Source organism: Hypanus sabinus, chromosome 23 (assembly GCF_030144855.1).
Source record: "Hypanus sabinus isolate sHypSab1 chromosome 23, sHypSab1.hap1, whole genome shotgun sequence".
In the NCBI taxonomy this organism is placed as follows: domain Eukaryota; kingdom Metazoa; phylum Chordata; class Chondrichthyes; order Myliobatiformes; family Dasyatidae; genus Hypanus; species Hypanus sabinus.
In genome coordinates, this window is record NC_082728.1 from 42,763,928 (window position 1) to 42,780,432 (window position 16,505).

The following is a 16,505-nucleotide window of genomic DNA, read 5'->3' on the forward strand; positions in this document are numbered from 1 at the left end:
GGTGGCACAGCTTCTACTGACTGATGAGTAGGCCACTCTGGCTCCACCTAATGGGGTAATCGTCCATCCTTTATGTCTTTCTTAAGATTTGAAAACACTACTGGATATTAAGAACACTAAGTACTGCAAGTCCACCCCACTGTTGAGTTGTGGAATAGCAGATGAGCTTTGCAGCATGGGCGTATTTACATATCATGTCTTCTGTTACAGCCACTCAGCAAAAGAGGCATTGGATGCAGTGCGTAAGAAAACAGAAACGCATGACGTGCACTGGTATACACGCGTGACTAAAGGTGAATCCCTGCACACAGGTTCTCCCATCGATTCTGCTTTCAAACATTAGATTGTTAGAAAATAAACAAGATTACCTGCGTCTGAGAGTAAATCAGCATGAAATGAAGGACTGCTGCATGCTCATCCTGTTGCTAATGTTACTCCAGGGTACCACCCCTGAAGCAGCTGCTCATCTCTTTTTGTGTCCCCAGAATTCCCACAACCTCTGGCAAGACCTGTGGTGGTGGTGTACATAGAAACTGGTGTGTGAATGCTTCAGTAGTGACAACCCACTGTTCAGCTCTCCTAGAGTTTTTAAATAGTGAACTAATGGCCCTTCTATTTACCAAGGGAGCTCACTGCCATCGATATTGTGCTGTATACATACCTTCAACCACCCCCATCCCCACTGTGCTAATGCTGGGGAAACATTGTCTGCACTCCACAGTGCCATCACTGACCTCAGAGCCAGACACCCAATGCAGGGTTTCTCAAACAGGGTTCCATGAGAGATCATGGTTTTAAAAAATAAACATCGTTTTTGGATTTCACGTGATGCTAGCACTCGCATTTGTTGGCCAGTGACCGAGCAGCCCTGTTAGCAATCTCGTTAGAGGTCTCTCAGCCCAGTGCAGCAGGACTCAGTTTATTTGGTTGAGTCCATTCTCAGCTTTTGATGAGAAATATGGGAGGCCATTGATAATTGATGAGCACTGTATTGCTGTGTGAAACTTTGCTTTGATTAGACTGCCTATTGTTGCCATCACTCTATTATAAAAAGGACAAAGGAGGCTACAGAGGACTTTAAGGATTTTACCAATAATACATTAAAAGTTGAACAAACCTGAGCCTCACTTATCAAGAAATCTGAGGAATGACTTAAAGGCATTTAAAGTTATGGAAGGCTTTTATTGAATTGGAATTTTGCATATTCTTCAATGTTAATGTGACGGTCATAGGTAGCCCTGAAGATGCCCCAAACAGTAGGCTGACGAGGAGTGTGAAGTGCGTTTTCTGAGCATTGAATGGACATGCACAAGTTGAGCTGTGACATCAGCCTCTCCCTCTCAAATTACCTTCCCCAACTTACCCTTTTGTGCCACTGATTGACTTATGGGAGTGAACAAACTCTACTAGTGTAGCATGAGAAAGGATATCAGAAAGTTTCAAGTCACATTGAAAACTACCTGGAAGAATGGCAGAAGGAAGTTGAACAGTATTTTTCTTCTCCTTCCAACACAAATGTATGACTGGGTGAGGGACCCTTTCTCTGAATCTTCTGCTCAGCCTGAGAATTTGACTTCTATAGAAAAGGCAGAACTTTCTAAGCTGCAGTCTGATCGTGCACCCAAGATTTACTAACCTGCCCCGGACAAGTTCTAGATTTCTGTGACAGAAGAGTATCCTGCCATTCATAGGAAAGCAATGAACATTTTCTTGCAGTTTTCAACTTCTTGCATGTGTGAGCAAGCTTTTTCTTGTTTAACAAGCATCAAGAGCAAGGACAGAAATAGTCTCATGTCAATTGAAGGAGAAATCTGTGTGTGCTTATCTGAAGTCTGACCCAGAATTGAATATTTGTGCAGCAAAAACAAGCACAGGTTTCACTTGCTAGGCCTATATTTGAGCCTGATCACGTCACTTAGTAAGAAAATTATTCTTCAAAATCTAGTATAAAATTTTATATTAGGCTGTACTTTTATTCATATTGCTTTGGCTTATGGTTCTTAGCAACTTTACTATTCAACATTGTCAATAAATTTTCATGATGTAATTAGCATTAATTAAAATCAATTTACGACCTTTATTTGAATTAAATCTATCAAGCCTACCTTCAGAAAAATTAAATCCCACTTAGCTAGTTATTTAATAGAAATTTATTATGTTTGCCTTTATTGAGTTTTTAAAATTTATGAAACGGAAAGAAAGAGATCAATTTCAAGAAAGTTAAGCTAAGCTTAACTACCTGCTTTTCTTCCCCAAGAAAGGTTGCTAAAAATTCATTCTCTACTCAAAAGAGCATCGACAATTGTTTTGGATTATTATATATACAACACTGATCACATTAATGTACCGTAAGCTGTAGATAAAAAAATTTACGCACGGATTCCCTGAGGCCTGAAAATTATTTCAAGGGTTCCACCAGCGCAAGAAGGTTAAGTAAAGCTTCTTTATTGTTGCTGGTGACTTAAACCATGCTAACTTCAAATCAGTCCTGTCTAAGTTCTATCACTATGTTGACTTTGCTACCAGAGACAAAAATCACATCAGGCCTGGTTTATACCAGTATCACTGGTGAATATGAAGCTGCTCCCCAACCTCAGATGCTCTGACCACTTACCTCTTAAACAGACCATAGATTAAATGAATCAAACCAGTTCAAAGTGAGTTAATAGCCTAGCCAGAAGGACAACCTCAGAATTGCAGGACTGCTTTTAAAACACTGCTTGTGGCATGCTCAGGGCTACCTAAGTGTGGTGAACCTTGTGCCTGTCTGGACACACCCCCTGCTGACTGCTCCTGTGGCTCCTCCCACAGGCCCCTGTATAAAGGCGATCTGAGGCCTGACGCTCGGCCTCAGTCTCCAGGACATAGTATGATGGACACTCACTCCTGGTTCCTTCTTCCAGTCAATAAAAGCCGATATCTCGCCTTACGTCTCAGTGCGAGTTATTGATGGTGCATCACTAAGACCATCACATTAACATCGAAGAATATGCAAAATCTGTGACTGGCTATGTAGTGAATCGCATTGAAGATGTCACAGTTATGAAACACATCTATTTGAGGGCAAATCAGAAGCCATGGCTGACAGCAGAGATCCAGGCATGGTTGAGAGGTCAGGATGCTGCCCTCTGATTGGTGGATAAGACAGCTCTCAAATCAGCAAAGGAGCTGGCTTGACGGGATTATGCACAGAGAATATACTGCTACTTATGCCACACCAGAGACACAAGCTGCACATGGACCATAACAGATTACAAGTCCGCCATGACACTGATTCATCGCTTCCTGAAAGGTTGAGTGCCTCTTAAGCATGGTTTAATGCACATAATGATGGGCCGGCAATAATGATTCCTTTTGAACTGGTATGAGCCTGAGCAGCAGGGATACTGTCTGGCTGCAGCTGATCGGTTAGCAAGTTTGCGCATAATACCCAGACTGATGGAGTTGTGGATAGTATGGAAAACTGGCAAAGAATACAGCGCGATACATGCCAGTTGCAGATATGGACAGATGGAATTTAGCCCAGATAAATATGAGATGCTGCACCTTGGTGGGGCAAATGCAGGGAGACAGTACACAGTTAAGGGCACGATCCTGAACAGTGTTGCTGAGCAGAGATCTTGGGGTCCAAGTTCATCGATCATTAAAATTGGCTACACAGGTCAATAAGGTGGTCAAGAAGGTTTATGGAATTCTTGTTTTTATTAATCGAGGCATTGAGTTCAAAAGTCAAGAGGTTATGTTGCAACTTTATAAAGCTCTGATCAGGCCACATCTGGACTATCTTATGCACTTCTGGTTGCCCCCCCATAGGAAGAATGTTGAAGCTTTGGAGGGGGTGCAGAAGAGGTTTACCAGGACGTTGCCGGTTTAGAGGGCATGTGCTATCATGAGAGGCTGGATAAACTTGGGTTGTTTTCTCTGGAGCGACGGAGGTTGGGGGAGACCTGATAGAGGTTTATAAGATTATGAAAGGCATAGATAAAGTAGACAGGGAGTACCTGTTTCCCAAGGTACAAATGTCTCATACCAGAGGGTATGCATTGAAGGTGAGAGGGGGTAGGTTCAAAGGGGCTGTGAGGATTATGTTTTTTGATTTAGAGTGGTGGATGCCTTGTTTTTACCATAAAACAAGGATGAACCAAAAGGGTCAGACCAGTTACATTCACAGATCTTGATTTTGTGGATGACATGGTCCTGCTCTCTGACCAGATACAGGAAGCACAGCAGCTACTGCGAGAAGTGGAAACTGAGTGCAATAAAGTTGGACTTCACCTAAACACTAAAAAGACAGAGTACATGGCGTTCAACTGCGATGAAGGTACTCTCAAGACCGTAAAGAATTATACCATTAAGAAAGTCTTAAGCTTCAAGTACCTCGGGTCAAGAATGATGAGTTCAGAGAAGGACATAAAGATACGGAAGGCGCTGGCATGGAGGGTTATGAACGACATGAAGGAAATCTGGAGGTCGAACCTGACCAGTGGGCTCAAAAAGATCTTCATAGCAGTCATAGAGTCCATTCCCACATACGGATGCGAGACGTGGACACTCAGCAAGACCATGCGAAAGTCACTAGATGGTTGCTATACATGAATGCTCCAGATGGCTCTTCACGTGAGTTGGCAACAGCACATGACGAACGTTGAGCTCTATGACGACCTACCGATGCTCACTACTAACATCGAGGCAAGAAGACTGCAACTAGTGGGGCACTGTTTACGCCACCCTGAGCTACCTGCCAGCCTAGTCATCACATGGGAGCCCAAGCATGGGAGGATGAACCATGGGCGCCCTCCCAAGACTATTGTCAACACGCTCCTAGAAGATAGTGGCGCCGCTAATATAGGTGAACTGAACACACTGATGAGGGAGAGGGAGGAGTGCAGAGTCTGTCATAGTGCCTGACGCCAGCCCCCTAGGCCTGAGTCGACATAATAGTAGTAAAGATGGATGCCTGGTATGGTGATGGAGGCAAATATATTAGAGTCTTTTAAGAGACATTTAGATAGGCACATGAATGTGAGGAAGATGAAGGAATAATGACCTTGTGTAGGTAGGAGGGATTAGTATTTGGGTGTTTTTGGTTTGCTTTTTAGCTCGTCTGTTGCCTTGCTGTACTGTTCTATAATGTGAGGAAGACCCCTGCCAGGGTCAACCCACACAAAGTTGCGGGGCCCAATAACGCACCTGAGCAGATGCTGAGTGACTGTGTAGCCCAGTTAACAGAGCTTCTAACAGACATCTTCAACATCTCTTCAGAAAAGTCCACTGTCCCCACAGACTTGAAGGCATCCACCACTATCCTGGTGCCCAAGAGGGAGACAGTAACCTATCTTAATGTCTACCTTCCAGTGGCACTGACCTCCATAACAAAGCGCTTTAAATGGCTGTATATGGATCGCGTTACCTTCCAACTTCCTGCCATATTAGGCCCTTTCCAGTTTGCTTACCTCACAAATCAGTCCACTGAAAATGCCCTAACCTCTGCACTCCACTCCGTCCTGTACCATCTGGAAAATGGTGATTCATAAGCCAGGGAGCTGTTAATCGACTTCAGATCACTGTTTAATGCAATTATGCCTCAAAATCTGGTAGGTAACTGCCCTCAACACCGCTCTCCATAATTGGAGCTTGGACTTCTTGACAGAAAGGCCACAGTCAGTCCATATTGCAGAAACACCTCTAGCTTCATCATGCTGAACACCGCCACCCCTCAGGGTGCATGCTCAGCCCACTGCCATTCACACTGCTGACGCATGACCGTACTGCTAGATCCAGATGAAATTAAACCAGGCTTGCTGATGACACAACAAAGGTGACACAACAATGGTTGGCCTCAACAACAACGGCAACAAGACAGTGTCCAGAGAGGACGTAAAGCAGCCGGTGGAATGGTGCAAGCACAATAACTCCAGTCTTATTGTAGACAAGACCAAAAAGATAGTTCTGGACTTCAGGAAGGTGCTGGCTGAACCACTACTCACTACACATAAGTGAACCCTCTGTGGAGAGAGTTAGGTGCACCAAGTTTCTGGAGTGCCCATAATGGTGCCTCTTTGGTCAAGCAAGCATAGCAGCATCTCCATTTCCTGAGCATATTCAAGCAAGTGAGGTTCCCCCCACCCAGCCACGTAGCCAATTTTTACCAGAATACCATTGAGAGTGTCCTGACCAGCTGCATCAACATCTGGTACAGGAATTGCTAGGCATCTGACCACAAGTTCTACAAATGATTGTGTGGACTACTGAGAGGAATATCAGGGTCTCTCTTCCACCCATCAGAGATATTTACCAAGAGCACTGCATATGCAGGGCCCTTAGCATTGTCAATGATTCCTCCCAACTATTCAACAATCTCTTTGACCATTTACTATCATGTAGGAGGTACCATAGCATTAGAACAAGAACTGTTCGAATGGAAAACAGTGTCCTTCTCCAGTCTACTGAACTCCCTGCTAGCATCCAGGTCTCATCACTATGAAGTACCAGTAGCATTATACTGGTTGCTTTTTAAACTTGTGTCATATTATTTGTTAATTTATTAATGGTAATGTTACTTTGTGTTGTGTTGTGCACCTTCATCCGGAGGAACGTTGCTTCATTGGTGGTATATTTATGTATGGTTGAATGACAACAAACTGAACTTGAACTCCTCTTGCTACACCATCCAGATACCATCAAGTTCCAGGTAATAGTTGACTTGCCCTAATCCTTCTACCAAGATGTCCTACCTCACATTTATCTGTGTTGAGCAATCATTAGACAATCATTATCCTGCTCGGTACATTTTTCTGTAATTTTTGTTCCATCCTCTTCAGGGTTGTTTTTACCACGCACCCTTACCACCGAACTCCAAGCTGCACTTTTGATTCCAAGGTCTAAACCATGGATGTAAATTGTGAACAAAAAATGTCAATGTGAAAAAAGGAAGTCATAAGTGATACACCTAAACAGAAATTATATCTGATAGCAGCGTTCAACATCTTTTCTGCTGGCTTACATACTTATTGGTACAAGCTAACTGGGTATAATTTTGAAGTGGGCAGTGGTATATGGATAATACAAAATCTCCCACTTATTAAAATGTCAGCGTTTTGGTTCAATAAAAGTCAATGGAATCGAAAATCATAAGAGGTATATAATAATTCTGTTAAAGCAATGGGTTGAAATGCCTAAAAAGCTTCAAAATTATAGGGGAAGGATCAACTTAAAATACACAATGTAAAAGATGAAGAGAGACATTGCAATGAAATAGGATTAGATGGTCAATATCTCATTGTATTTGGTGCACCAACCTTCTGAGCAATTATCTTTGCAACAACATCTCGTGCATGGACGTCAATGGTACAGATGGTCATGATCTTCTGCCGGTCCCCCTTCGAGAGCTGACCAATTAGCATGGTGATAAGTGTATTCAGCTGGTTAACTTGCTTTTTGTAATATTCCTTCATGGCATTTTCATACCCTTCTTCCAGTCTGGCAAAGGAAATCCCAACCTCTGTAGTCCACCAAATCTGTGTGCAAGTAAGTGCTACCTGGTTCAAGAAAAGCAGGTTCAACTTAAAGTAAATTGTCTCATAAATATTAATAAGCATATTATTTTGCATACTGACAGAGGATTCATCAAGTTGTCTACTATTAAAAAGGAAGGAATGAACAGTACAAAAATGAAAAACAAGAAAACTGCAAATGCTTGGAACCTGAAACCGAAGTGCTAGAAGCAGCCAGCAGGTCAGACAGGATGCATAGAAGTAGAAATAAAATTAGGATAAAAAGAGTTAGAGTGATTTGAGCCATGTGTGGGAAAATGGAACTAGCTCAAGTTGGCAATTTGGTTCACATGGACAAATTGGGCTGAAGGGTCTGTTCCCATCCTATGTAGCTCTGTAATTTGAACATTTTAGATCCAAGACCTTTCACCAGACAAATACAGTCTACAACTTTAAACAGAAACCCATGGTTGGTAGCAGAATTTAGCAACCAGATTAAGATTAAGAATGCAAATATATATAGCTCTGGTGACCTTTGAATTGTTTTTTTTTTACTTTGTCAACACAGGAGAACCAAAGAACGATGGATTCATTTTGTATCAACTAGATGTAACACATCTCTTTACAGAGGATGAAATTAGCTGGTGAATGCTGCTAAACAGTGTCAAATTATTTCCTTCTCTGGTTTCTAGGTGATAAAGACAAAATCCATTCCATGTAATAGTGCCATGGAACTCGATCACTGTTGGCTGACTGGAAATATATCAAATGATTAAAATACAAGCAAGAGGCTAGCGATAAAGCCAGATTTGTTGTTTGTTCTGGCCTACCTGAGCTGGATAATCGAACAGCCACTGATCTCTTGGCTTCTCTTCATAAGCCACAACAGCCTCAGTCATTTCATGCCTCACTGTATCTCTCATGGTTTCAAGCACGCAATTCAACCAAGTCTCAACCTTAAACAGAAAGTAAATAATGTCTTAATCATTATGACACAAACAGGACCACAATCTTAGAAACTAAACAAATTACCTTAAACAAATTTGAAACCCAAGGTATATATTTGGTAAAAAAAAAAATTAGCAGTTATCAAAAACAGTAATTTGGCATGTTTAAACCAGTTTTGTCCAATATAGTTAGTAATTCCCACCAAACTCACAGCTCCAGCCATTCAGTCATTCCATCTACGGATGTGATCAAATTACACTTGTTTCCTAACAACTCTGGTACGTTTTCTAATTAACCACTATGTCTCCTTCCACAAAACACACAACTGCAACATAAGCTTGGCCAAGTAAGAGGCTCTGACAGAATTTCCAAATCATAATTTAAAAGTCAAACAACAAAAAATTTAGCATGTGTTTATAAAGTTTGCAAAATACACCAACATCCTGGAGATGGGACATTACGAACCTTGATACAGAGCCACTCCCAAAGACATAGAAGGAAAATATCAACAGTAATTTAGTAAAGTGAAAAAGAAATGGTAAAGCATGTTACATTGATGAATCAGGCCTAAAGTAATGATACATATTTTATTTTAAAACTTATGTATGCCCAAATTGGAAGGGAAAATAAGTTCTGAGGAAAATAAAGTTAACCTCGAACACAAAAAAGTCTAATTTCTTGATCTGATGCATAAACACAAGTTTAACATGCACCAAGGCATACTTATAACAGTTTCATCGATGATGATCTCTACCCTTCATAATGACTCAGGTCTGCTTTAGGATGAAGTAAGGAGGACTACGAATCTTAGCTACTCCCAGGCTATAGGCTGCTCCCCTCGAGAATGTGAGATACTAGACCCTTGCAACAGCTCTTCCTTGGATCCACAATACACTGCAGCAGTTCATGAAATCATTCCCCACTCACCCACAAAAGCCCCAACCACAAATATGTCATTTTAGATCTACAGTTGTATACTGAAAAGGGGGTCATTAATAATCTGCAGAGTGATCACATGACTCGTAAGTGACAGACTTCAATCTGAAAATAGAAACTTAAATCTAAACAACGCGAACTGTTAAAGGTATGAAATGTAAGTTGGCCATAGTAGTTGGGACATTGGAGTAAATGTTTGGCATTAAAAGCACTGGAAACAAGAATTAATTGCATGACTAATTTACATCTATTAAAAACACAAAAACCACTATAAAAGTGATAAGATTTGGCTGCATGGTAAGTTTTAGTGTTAGATCAAGTTAGATTAATTAGAATAGCAATCATTACAATTCTAGATGGAAGTCCAGAATGAAGGGTAACTTTCAAACCAAATTGTAAACCACTTAAGGCTGAAATGAGGAAAATGTCTACAATAAAATGAAGGTGAATCTTTGGAATTCTCTATTGTGGAGTTTTAGAGACTCAAACCATTGATTACATTTTTATCTGAGGGGGATATTACAGGAATCAAGCCATGTGGGAACGAAAGGAGAATGTTGCCAAGCAGAGTATTCATCATGATCTTATAGAATGGTGGGTCACACTCAAGGGGTCTACTCTTGCTCCTTTTTTTTAATGTTTTTAAGAAAATTCTTATAATATTATCAAAAAGAATAAAGGACCGGAGGAATGAGAACATTTCAAACCAGCAAAGGATGATCACATGAGAAAAGGAGGGGGATCAAGAAGAGATTCATCATAATTTTCTGGCATTGAACAAATGGAGTTAGGAAAGTCTGTGCTTATTTCTCTAGAGCAGAAAAAAAAAGCCTAGAGGGATCTTTACAGAGATATAGATAATTATGAGGGGTGTAGAAAGAGAATTGGCAGATATTTTCAATCAGATGACCACACCCACTTTGCAATTCTCAAGAAGTCTTGTATCCAAGGTATGGTGAACTACATATACCTGTCTGGACACGCCCCCTGCTGACTGCTCCTGTGGCCCCGCCCACTGACCGTGGCTCCTCCCACAGACCCCGGTATAATTACATAGAACATAGTACAGTACTGTGGTGAACTACATATACCTGACTGCACACGCCCCCTGCTGACTGCTCCTGTGGCCCCGCCCACTGACCGTGGCTCCTACCACAGACCCCGGTATAATTACATAGAACATAGTACAGTACTGTGGTGAACTACATATACCTGTCTGGACACGCCCCCTGCTGACTGCTCCTGTGGCTCCTCCCACAGACCCCGGTATAATTACATAGAACATAGTACAGTACTGTGGTGAACTACATACACCTGTCTGGACACCCCCCCTGCTGACAGCTCCTGTGGCCCCGCCCACTGACCGTGGCTCCTACCACAGACCCCGGTATAATTACATAGAACATAGTACAGTACTGTGGTGAACTACATACACCTGTCTGGACACGCCCCCTGCTGACTGCTCCTGTGGCTCCTCCCACAGACCCCGGTATAATTACATAGAACATAGTACAGTACTGTGGTGAACTACATATACCTGTCTGGACACGCCCCCTGCTGACTGCTCCTGTGGCTCCTCCCACAGATCCCTGTATAAAGGCGATTGAGGCCTGAGCCCAGCCTCTGTCTCCAGGATGTAGTATGGTGGTCAACCACTGCTTGTTCCTTCTTCCAGTCAATAAAAGCCAATATCTCGCCTTCACGTCTCAGAGTGAGTTATTGATGGTGCATCACAAGATTACAACATTTCCACTCATTAACACATTTGAATAGCTTCAGCAGACACAGGCATGCTTTTCCTACCTGCCCATTGCAGTCACATGGCTCTTTGAAGTTCACATATTCATCCTCCTTGCTGTACATCCCCAAGGCCATTTTAGTTGGCTTATTATCACCCTCTGTCTGGAATTTCATGCTGGCCATGTTGTCAAATAGTTTAGCCAAATGACGTTGAACCTACAATTGGAATGATTCAAAAATGGTTCACATTTCTTCAGCAGATGTCTTGAAACTAATCCAAAAGTTCTGCTTTCCACACAGAACTGTGAAATTTTCTACAGCTGTTTTACTTATTTGTTGAGATACACTGCGGAATAGTCCTTACAGCCCCTTGAGCCATGCTGCCCAGCAATTTCCCTATTTAATCCTAGCTTAATAATGGGGCAATTTACAATGACCAATTAACCGAGTAACTGGTATATCTTTGGAGTGTGGGAGGAAACCCACACGGTTACGTGGAGAACGTACAAATGCTTTACGGGCAGCGGGAGGAGTTGAACCTGGGTTGCCTATCCTATAATGTTATAATCTTTCCACTGAATCTAAACGAGTCTGGAAATGTATAGAAATGTTTCCTTCATCATATCTGTTCAATATTGTTAAACCCTGCTTCCAATAGACACTTCAATGATATCAATACAGTGGAAATAAAGCAAAATATATGCCTGCAACTTTAATAAACAGAGGACAAATTCTGACTTAAATTTTTAGGTTTGTAAAATACACTCTATATCTATAAGCTATTTCTTTGAAAATTTATTCATTATCCTCACAGTAACAAAGGAAGCATGAAAATAAAACAGCAATTCTCAATACAATGAAGTTTACAAAGTTTCCATTTATTCATTTTTCTGGATATGGGACTCATAACTAAGCCCAATACACATACTCCATCTAAAAACATAGAAAACAGGTGCATGAGTAGGCCATTCGGCCCTTCAAGCCTGCACCGCCATTCAGTATGATCATGGCTGATCATCCAACTCAGAACCCTGTACCTGCTTTCTCTCCATACCCCCGATCCCTTTAGCCACAAGGGCCATATCTAACTCCCTCTTATACATAACCAATGAACTCACCTCAACTGTTTCCTGTGGCAGAGAATTCCACAGATTCACCACTCTCTGTGTGAATTACCATTAAAAGTTAGTGGTAAGCTGCCTGCTTGAATCACAGCAATCCTTACACCGAAGGTACTCCTACAGTGCCCAGGATTCTTACTCAGTGATGATGCAATGTGAATTTCCAAGTAAGGATTACATTATATACGACACAGATGTGTTACCCTTTGTCCCTGTTCTCTGCAGCTGAATTCAAAGTTTAGGATGTGATGCTGGAGCAGTTTAGGTGTGTGACTGCTGTGCTCTTTTTAGGTGCCACACACCTAACATGGTGCAACTATGACGAGCTGGTGCGGAGAGAATGAATGCCCAGTATGGTGGACTGAATGCAAATCACGTGAGTTGTTTTGTATGAGAACTGCATAAGATGCATTTGACTAGGCAAGTAGAGAGTATTCTGTTACACTCCTGGCTCATGCCTAAGAGATGGTAAAGATACTCCGGAGTATCTGGTGGTGAGTTATTCATGACAGGATAGTTTTCTAGTGACTCTATTCATGTAGCTGATTTAGCTTAGTTTCCATCCAATAGGGTGCTGATGATGGAGACTCATCAATGACAAAGGTACTGAATCTCAAAAGTAAATAATTCGGTTCACTTTTGTTGAAAATAGTCACCTTTGTCAATTTTGTGGCCTAAATGTGATGTTTATGTGTCATTTCTCCATGCAAGAACAAACCTTTCCAATTGCTGAGCAGTAGCAAGTGGAAATGAATATTGTTCAATTAGCATAGAAATCTACAGCACATTACAGGCCCTTCAGCCCACAATGTTCTGCTGACCATGTAATCTACTCCAGAAACTGCCTAGAATTTCCTACTGCATAGCCCTCTATTTTTCTAAGCTCCTTCTACCTATAGAAGAGTCGCTTAAAAAAACCCTATTGTATCGTCCTCTACCACCGTCAATGGCAGTGCATTCCACACACCCACCACTCTCTGTGTGAAAAAAATTACCTCTGACATCCCCCTTGTATCTACTTCCAAGCACCTTAAAACTATGCCCTCTGTGTTATCCATTTCAACCCTGGGAAAAAGCCTTTGGCTAACCACATGATCAATTCCTCTCATCATCTTATATGCCCCTATCTGGTCACCTCTCATTCTCTATCGCTAGGAGAAAAGGTCAAGTTCACTCAACCTATTCTCATAAGGCATATTCTCTAATCCAGGCAAAGTCCTTGTAAATCTTCTCTGCACTCTCTCTATAGCATTCCCATCCTTCCTGTAGTGAAGTGACCAGAACTGAATACAGTACTCCAAGTGGGATCTAACTAGGGTCTTATATAACTTTAACATTACCTCATGCCAAATATTCTCACTTCTCACCTTATTTGAAAAAAGATTTATGAATAGGAATGTTTTAAAGGGGTACCAGCCAAACATGAGCAAAAGGGAATAGTTTAGATGAACACCCTGGTTGGCAGAGACAAATTCAGCCAATGAACATAACCATTCTGCAGTCCTCTATGACTCAAAAATCAATGATGAAGCAGCAGAAGATTGTTGTGCCGAGTCTGCTGCCCTGAAGAACTCCTGCAGGAACATACTAGGGTTGAATTGTTTGACCTCCAGCAATCACAACCCAACCATTGGTGTATTTTCCCTTGATGCCCTCTGATTTCAGTTTAACTAGGGCTCCCTGATACCACTTTCTATCAGTTTGGCACTGAGGTCAAGGACAGTCACTCCCAACTAAACTCTGGAATTCAGATTTGATCCATTTGAGATCAATGGCGTGATGATGTAAAGAGCAGAACAAGTTTAACAAAATCAAAACTCAGCGCCAGTGAGTAGGTTATTGGTGATTAATGCAATTCAATAGCAAAGTCAATAACGTATTCAATACATTACTAATAATCAAAGATAGATTGATTGAGTATTAACTAGTTAAATTGAATTGTTCCTGTTTATTTGTCATCAGGAAACACCTTTAAGTTATTGGCATTATCAGTATTATAAAAGAACTGATACAGCTCAGCTGATCATAAACCTTCAATACTGTCTAGGATGTTGTCTAATAACACAGCATATCCACTGCCCTCAGTAATTTCTTGTGTCACTTCAACTGAATCAAATTGACAGAGGACTGAGTGCTGAGTGAGTATCCCAGGAGAAACCCAAGATCAATTGTCCACTCAGCAGTTCTGAAATAAGTCCATATGCAGCTTACAGCTTTATGACCCAGAAACACATTCTCAAAATTTAACAAAGGATCAGCACCATTACTGTTATGTGTCTAACATCAGTGATTCCCAGAGTTTACAGATAAAAGACTGCAAATGACTGATGATATTTGTCATCTTAATTGTCTGATGAAAAGTTATGTTTGAGTAAAATGAGAGAAACTTTCCTAACCACTGATTAACCAGTGCAGCTTAAATCAGTAACTTGGTAGACAAGAGGAAAATCATACTGTAGACTCATTATTCCAACTTAAATCTGCTCCTCTAATAAATGTTAAATTGCTCTGATGGCATTACAAAGCTCAAAAAAAGTGATTAGTATTTTTTTTAGTGCTACTACGGAGGAGGCAGGAAAGCACCTGGTCCAGAAGTGACCTGATTATTTGCTAGATATCTCCCACATCGATGAAAGATGAATGATAATTTTTTTTTGTCTTATGTGCCCCAAAGCTCAGAACAGATGAAAATGTCTCTCCTTTGCTCTACTAAGTAATTTTCCTGTCATTCCACTGTGGAATATTATGTTTGCAATCTGCAATAACTCATTCCTATATGAAATATATTTGCCTTTTACATAGACAAATAGTTGTAAACATTTGTGTGCCATGAATACACTAATACAACCCGAAGTACAATTGCTGGCAATGAGTAATGAGGGCTTGCCTCCTTAGTTTGTTATTGTCAGTAGAATATACTTATGTTTGATTAAGGTTGATACAAAATATTCAATCCTTCTGAAAGAGTAAATACTGGTATAACAATTATAAATATTTGCAACATCTTTGGCTCTTATTTTTAAATATTAAATCTACTTAAACCAGCTGCAACTTAACATGGAGAATGAAGGAAATAAAAAGATTTGAGAGTATGCTAAATGGGTGAATTGCTGAATGCAACTCAATTGTACCAAGGGAGGAACTTGGACTTTTGGATAGTTGCTGACATTTGCTCTCCATCATCCCTGACGTAGTTTACTACTTGTTTCTCCGCACCATGAATACAGCTGTCAAAAATAAATGGAAGCAAACTCAAAAAAAGCCCACAAAGACGTTGCAGATTTATAGTCATAATTGTTAAATTCATGTGATGAATTGTTCTTTAGGGTTCTGTGGTGTCCAGGAATGGTGAAGACATACAGAACAATTAACCAAAATGCTCAGTCAGCAAACCAGAAACCAATCCCACGTGCATTTCCCAAACCTCATTTACCTTACAGTAAAATGAATTAATTTTATAAAATCAGTTTTAGTATGAAATTAAAGTTCCACAAAATTGTTAAAAAAATTAAAAAGCGCAACTCAAAAACTGAGTTACATCAGGAGTGAGATATGCCAACTAGTGGAGTGGTGCCGCAGCAACAACCTGGCACCAACGTCAGTAAGACCAAAGAGCTGATTGTGGACTTCAGGAAGGGTAAGACGAAGGAACACATACCAATCCTCATAGAGGAATTGGAAGTGGAGAGAGTGAGCAATTTCAAGTTCCTGGGTGTCAAGATCTCTGAGGATCTAACCTGGTCCCGACATATTGACGTAGTTATAAAGAAAGCAAGACAGTGGCTATATTTTATTAGGAGTTTAAAGAGATTTGGCATGTCAACAATACACTCAAAAACTTCTATAGTTGTACCGTGGAGAGCATTCTGACAGACTGCATCACTCTCTGATATGGAGCGGCTACTGCACAGGACCAAGAGAAGCTGCAGAAGGTTGTAAACCTAGTCAGCTCCATCTTGGGCATTAGTCTACAAAGTACCCAGGACATCTTTAGGGAGCATTGTCTCAGAAAGGTAGCATCCATTATTAAGGACCTCCAGCACCCAGGGCATGCTCTTTTCTCACTGTTACCATCAGGTAGGAGATACAGAAGCTTGATGACACACACTCAGCAATTCACTAACAACTTCTTCCCCTCTGCCATCCAATTCCTAAATGGACATTGAAGCTTTGGACAATAACTCACTTTTTTGAAAATATTCAGTATTTCTGTTTTTGCACATTTTTAAAAAATCTATTCAATATACATAAATGATTTACTTGTTTA

At 40.9% G+C, this 16,505-nt stretch overlaps 1 protein-coding gene across 2 annotated transcripts in view; it reads right to left on the reverse strand.

Annotated features, from left to right (window-relative positions):
- dnah9 (dynein, axonemal, heavy chain 9) overlaps positions 1 to 16,505 on the reverse strand; it is a 527,557-nt gene that overhangs the window by 431,942 nt on the left and 79,110 nt on the right. For both annotated transcript variants that reach the window (XM_059948782.1, XM_059948781.1), the window contains 3 exons: positions 11,181 to 11,333; positions 8,324 to 8,449; positions 7,299 to 7,538 (listed from right to left, as the gene is read on the reverse strand). In XM_059948782.1, coding sequence (XP_059804765.1) covers positions 7,299 to 7,538; positions 8,324 to 8,449; positions 11,181 to 11,333 — 519 coding nt within the window. The remainder of the gene's footprint in view (positions 1 to 7,298; positions 7,539 to 8,323; positions 8,450 to 11,180; positions 11,334 to 16,505) is intronic.